The sequence below is a fragment of the Thermobia domestica genome, chromosome 3 (assembly GCF_964235325.1).
Source record: "Thermobia domestica chromosome 3, izTheDome1.hap1.1, whole genome shotgun sequence".
NCBI lineage: Eukaryota > Metazoa > Arthropoda > Insecta > Zygentoma > Lepismatidae > Thermobia > Thermobia domestica.
The window spans coordinates 334,665,258-334,671,010 of record NC_137456.1 but is presented as its reverse complement, the minus strand read 5'-3'; the positions used below and the strand labels follow the sequence as shown (position 1 = coordinate 334,671,010).

The following is a 5,753-nucleotide window of genomic DNA, read 5'->3' as shown; positions in this document are numbered from 1 at the left end:
TTCTCGTCTTCCTTTCCCTTCTTCAAATTTTTGCCTTCCAAATCAACAACCGAATCAGCTAAGCGATTGGGGAGTGTGCATTTTCGTTTCAATGGTTGCTGAATCGAAGTGTTTAAGGCATATGCCTTCATTGCATCGTGAAGGATATTTTCAAATATTCCTTCGTCTTGCCGGCAAGACCTGAGCTGTTCCATTACCGATCCTATTAACTTCACAGTGGCATCAATGCCCAAATCTCTTCTTTGTAGCAGTGCGTTTGTCGGTTTTAGATATCCAAGAACCCTGAACATGAGCTCAGTAAGGAAACAGAAAGTCTTAGTGGAGATCTGATGTAGTAAACCGGTAGCTTCAACTTTCATTGAGGCGTGTTCTTCACGGGAAGTTTGAATTGCCATCAGCGCACTTAATATGTGAAACCTGTCGTCATGAATTACAATCACTGTGTCAAGATGTCCAGTCCAACGTTGTTCCAACAATCGCTTTAAACTCCTTCCTGCGTAATCTGCTGCAACGCGTACTTAATTATATAGTAATATATTATTAAGTAATATAGTTGTTGACAAATATCAAAGATCTCTTTCATTTCAGGAATTGTATCAATGGCTCTACAAATAACTAAATGTAATTGGTGATTGAAACAGTGAACAAACAAAATGTTCCTTTTCAAATCCTCAGACAAAAGAGCTTGCACTCCATTTTTTCTGTCCACTCATGGCAGGTGCTCCATCGTAGTACTGTGCTATTATCGTTTCGGTTTTGAATTTTACTTTTCTTAAACAATCTAAAATGGCGTTCTTAATGCTGGCAGCGTCTTGTTTGTCCAACTTCAGTATAGCTACGCATCTTTCTTGCACTTTACAATTCACAAGGTACCTAATTGCGACAGACAAATCTTCGATTTGTTGGTTGTCTCTGGTTTTATCTGCAAGAAATGAACAAAATGTACTTTCGTTTGCTTCATTTACTATTTTCCTCTTAACAGATTCTGCCATGAAATGAATTATCTCATTCTGAATATACGGACTAGTGTATGTTGCTTTGGCAGGGATAGTTTTGACAATTTCTGCTAATTTTGAATCTTCACGAACACTAAATTCAAAAAAAATTAAGAACAAACCACTTGATTGTTTTAAGAGTTGCTCACACCCAGAGTCTCCCCTAAAGGACAACTGATTCACAGTCAAGAATTGAATAACTTCCATCACACTTTTCACATAGTACCTATTATTCATAACTACATCACTACACACCTTCTTCACGACCGTTTCGCCCGAGTCCTCACGTTTCCGTTGCTCTAAGTAGCAAGCCACAGCATGCCTATGAGTTTCACAATCAGCGTGACGAGAAAATCCCTTATTTTTCTCGGTTGCATGCTTCCAGTCTCTGAAACCATTCTGCACAAATGAGGGATCACTGTTTCTTGATGGATATTTCCGGCATGGGAAGCAAAAGGTAGCATCTAACATAACAGAATACTCGAGCCAATCCAATGTTTTGTACCATATTGGAAGAAATCCTCGAATTGAACCAGAAATGCTGGAACCTGGAAAATTTGCAAGATGCGGCTGAGCGGGTTTTGTATCGCCAAGATCTGATACATGGTGGAAATCAACACCAACATGGTGGAAATCAGATGTTTGACGTTTAGTTTCTTCTTGACCTTCTACACATGTTGATACAGATGACCCTGTTTCTGAATTAATTTCATTTTCAATAACTTTTGCACCAAAAAATAACTTGATGGATGCCTGCTTCATATTTACGGCGTTATAATAGTCAGTAGAGTAATTGGAAACGTCTGGCGAGGTACATTTGCCTGTAGTTCATTTTCTAGTTTTGGTTTCCTTCTGGAAATTCGCTAAGCACTCTGCTACTTATTATTGCGCGCAATTATAATGGTGTGTGACAAAATCTTTTTAAAATAATAGGTTCGATGTTCTGCTGCCGTCTTGATTTTTTTCTGAGTGCATATAAGGAATTAACGTTCTCTTCATTCCGTATATTTGTAAACAAATCGTGAAACAAATGGTTCGGGGCCACTCAGAAAACACAAAGTGAGCCGATGCAAACTGCTATTTAGAAATATTTTATAAGCATTGATTTATTTTCGTGGGTGCTCCCCGCAAAGACTCAAATCACGTGAAAAACAGCATTGTTGCCGCTTTTACATAAACAAAACTTCCGAATTCCCCACTGATTTTTTTTGTATCTGACTATTCTAGAGGCGCTAGAATAGTCAGAATTCTAGACGTTTTCTCCAGACATCACAGTTTCGGTACCAGTTTCATATATGAGACATGCGTTTTCCTTGCACTGTAAGGAACATGGACATGTTGCATGTTTTACACGTTAATTACAGGCACACGTGGGACATGTACTGTCAAGTCGGCAAAACAAATGTTTTTTACCTTCAATGTTACACATGCACAAGCCAGGCACTCACATTCATGTAACATAGCCTGTTTTCGGGTCAATTTTCATATGGGTATTCTTTGGAAGGGTATCTTGTCCAATGCCTTGAATGGTTGTCGTGGTTGTGATTCTTCAAACCCTTGGAATGAGGAAAAGTAATACATGGGAGATTATTGAGTATATCTACCAATAAGAATAACTGTTGTTTTTCGTAGAAATATACGCCACGTTCAATTTCATTTTTAGTAGTAGTAAATGCGCGCTAAGTTCAATTTTATTTAGTAAATAAAATCACAAGATTCTCCTATTTGGGATTTGCTGAAACAATTTGAAACTTCTGGACAACGTCCTTTTTAGAGCGGAAAAAATATTTTAGAGCGGGCAAAAAATATTTTAAAGCGGGCATTGCCCCTCTATCCCCTCTCTGGCTACGGACCTGAAGTAAGCGGAGGACACTTTCAGCACCTGCTATGAAGGCTGCTGTGAAAGTGAGTAGTCATATTCAATACATTACATTTCATTTATGTGTTGTAGTTAATCATATTCAATACATTACATTTCATTTTATGTGTTCACTTTACGGGCCGGTTTTACGTGCCGCGCCCTGTATAAGCGTTTATTCCTTAATTTCAAATGCTCAGATATCAAGAAAAGAACTAAGGGTTATATAAGTGAAATGGTGAACGTTATTTATTTTTGTAAAACACACATTATTAACAATTGTCGAGCCATTGCTGGATTAAGGTATTTCCAATTCTATTTGACAATAATCTATCTTGCAGTGCTACATAATTTCGTCACACCTAAGGTTGCCGTATTTCAAAAATCAAACTTCGGGGCGCTACTAAATGACGAATCTTTGAAATGCTTAAAATGGAAAGAAATGTTATATACTAATTGACTTTCTTCCATTATATTGAGTTATTCAAGTATTACGTTATCACATTTTTACTCATTTTAGTAGACTTCCTTCTCCCTAGCTTAGCAAACATAAGCAGATGATTTACCCCTCCCCCTGGTAAGCATTTGTTTTAATTTCTCAGGATCTGTTATGTTTCGCGGCTTCCAGAATCTGTTTCAGTTCATTCAAGATATGATGCTTCCTTTCACAATATATTTTTCTTCTTGAATGGTCAGCGGAAAATTATCAAAAATATCGATCAGGGATTATTGATTAAAATATTTCAGAGGCAAGATGGAGATTGAACTAGAGTATTAAAGATAACAATAAGATTGAACAGCAAAACCTTTCGTCCGTGGCCGAATGAAACAAATGCCTCGTTCAATGTCAAAGCTGTTGAATCGTGAACTTAATTAAATCCGTGTTCATTGTTTTGAAGTTTGTTTTATAACTTTTTGAATTGCTATACTCTGAAGTTGAAGAAAATAATTATATACTTAAACCTGTGAAAAAAGAAAAAAAGGAAAATATGTCCTTCCTTTCTTCTTAGCTAAAATCCGGGACATTTAATGTCCCGAGAATTATTTTCGGCACGCAGATCTCGATTCCGTGACGAATGGATTTTCCAGGACGAATGACAATCCTAGTCACATCACCTTGCATTAAGATGCTACGTATTAGAATGCTAGTGGTAACTTGCGGTATCCAGTAAAAAATTTGGTCTTATCTACCTGTATGGTTTGCTTCCTAAGAAAATTATATCTATCTATCTATCTTTCCTTCTACGACTTCTCTCATATATATATATATATATATATATATATATATATATATATATATATATATATCTTATATATAAAAGAGAACGTACAAACCCTTTGTTCCCTCATCACGCTAATATGGCTGAACCAATTTCTTTCATTTTTGGGGGTTATTAGGATTTGGACCCTAGATGGTTTTTATCATATCACTTTAATTTTTAATTACCAGTGTCTTGAGATAATTGACCATTCAAGTGTGCATAACGTACAAATCCTTTGTTAGTTCATCATAGGTAAAAATAAACGTATTTATATGCAACCCGCATGACCGTGTCACTCGGCGGGTTAACATAAATGACAGGCGATATAATGTTAACATTTACTGCAATCTAAAAAGTAAAAATTATCTAAGTAACAAAGTTTATTGCGTTCCGGGGTGACCGCAGCGAAGCGGGGTGAACGCTGCTAGTATATATATATGAGAGAAGTCGTAGTTGTATATACAGAACCGGTTGTTAAACAATTAGAATAGCACCACTGGTTACAATAATGAGAAGAAGCAATCTATGTGAGTCGCTGAATGAAGAGTTACAAAATGGAATAAATGCTAAGTACGAAACACAAACGTGGACATTAGGGTTGAAAGAATATAATGTAAAATAACTTTAAAAAAATGTACTTTAAAAGAAATGGTTGAAGAACGTCAGGAAAGCTTGGATCGTAGAGAAATACATTAGCAGGTAGTATTTATGATATAATTCCTACGTCAAGACGAAGTTCTCTAAGGATCACCGTACATGTAGATTTTAAATATGATGCAAGTGTCCCTTAAGCGTAACTTAGCCGATATGGTTGGGGGGAAAACATTCGTGCACACACACACACAGACACTCACACACACACACACACACACACACACACACACACACACATATATATATATATATATATATATATATATATATATATATATATATATATATATATATATATATAATATGCAGGGTGGTGCATTTAATATTTTGTATTTTGCCGAAAGTTTCAAGTCCCTATGTTGACCCCATTCTAAATGGCGGGGGGTTGATATTTCGTGTCCATAAAGTCATTTCGAAGATACACTGGATGCCAACGGACTTATTGACAGGAAAAGTGAACCCCCGTCATTTAGGATGGGGTCAACATAGGGACTTGAAACTTTCCGCAGAATATTTCTCTTGTTGAGATCCTTCCAACGATATATCACTGTCGACCCCCTTTGCCATTTAAAATTTTCAAGTTTAACTCACGCACCCCTATATGGGGGTGTCTAGGGTGAACCTTTTATAGCTCAAAATTCAATTCCCTTAAAATAACGATGGACGTGTTTTTGCGTTCTCTCATACTCGCTGTCGTTTCGGAGATACATGGGTGACAAATTTTAAGTGCACCATCCTATATATATATATATATATATATATATATATATATATATATATATATATATATATATGTCATTTTCAACATTTGTCAATCCACTCCTGGATAAGGCCTCTGCAATTCTTTTTCACACGTATCTATTTTCGGCAGTTCGTTTCCACTTACTCCACACTGCTTCCTAATTTCGTCACACACATTGTAAGTTATTTCGTTTACTGGGTCGTTTTCGTTCTCCTAGGATCCAGTCAATGATTACTTTTGTC

At 36.4% G+C, this 5,753-nt stretch overlaps 1 protein-coding gene across 1 annotated transcript; it reads right to left on the bottom strand.

Moving 5' to 3' along the window:
* Positions 1 to 671: 671 nt before the first annotated feature.
* On the bottom strand, positions 672 to 1,757 carry LOC145682327 (uncharacterized). Its single transcript, XM_081753902.1, has one exon. It carries the CDS (start codon positions 1,755 to 1,757, stop codon positions 672 to 674), a length of 1,086 nt encoding a protein of 361 aa, XP_081610028.1.
* Between the last annotated feature and the right edge of the window lie 3,996 nt (positions 1,758 to 5,753).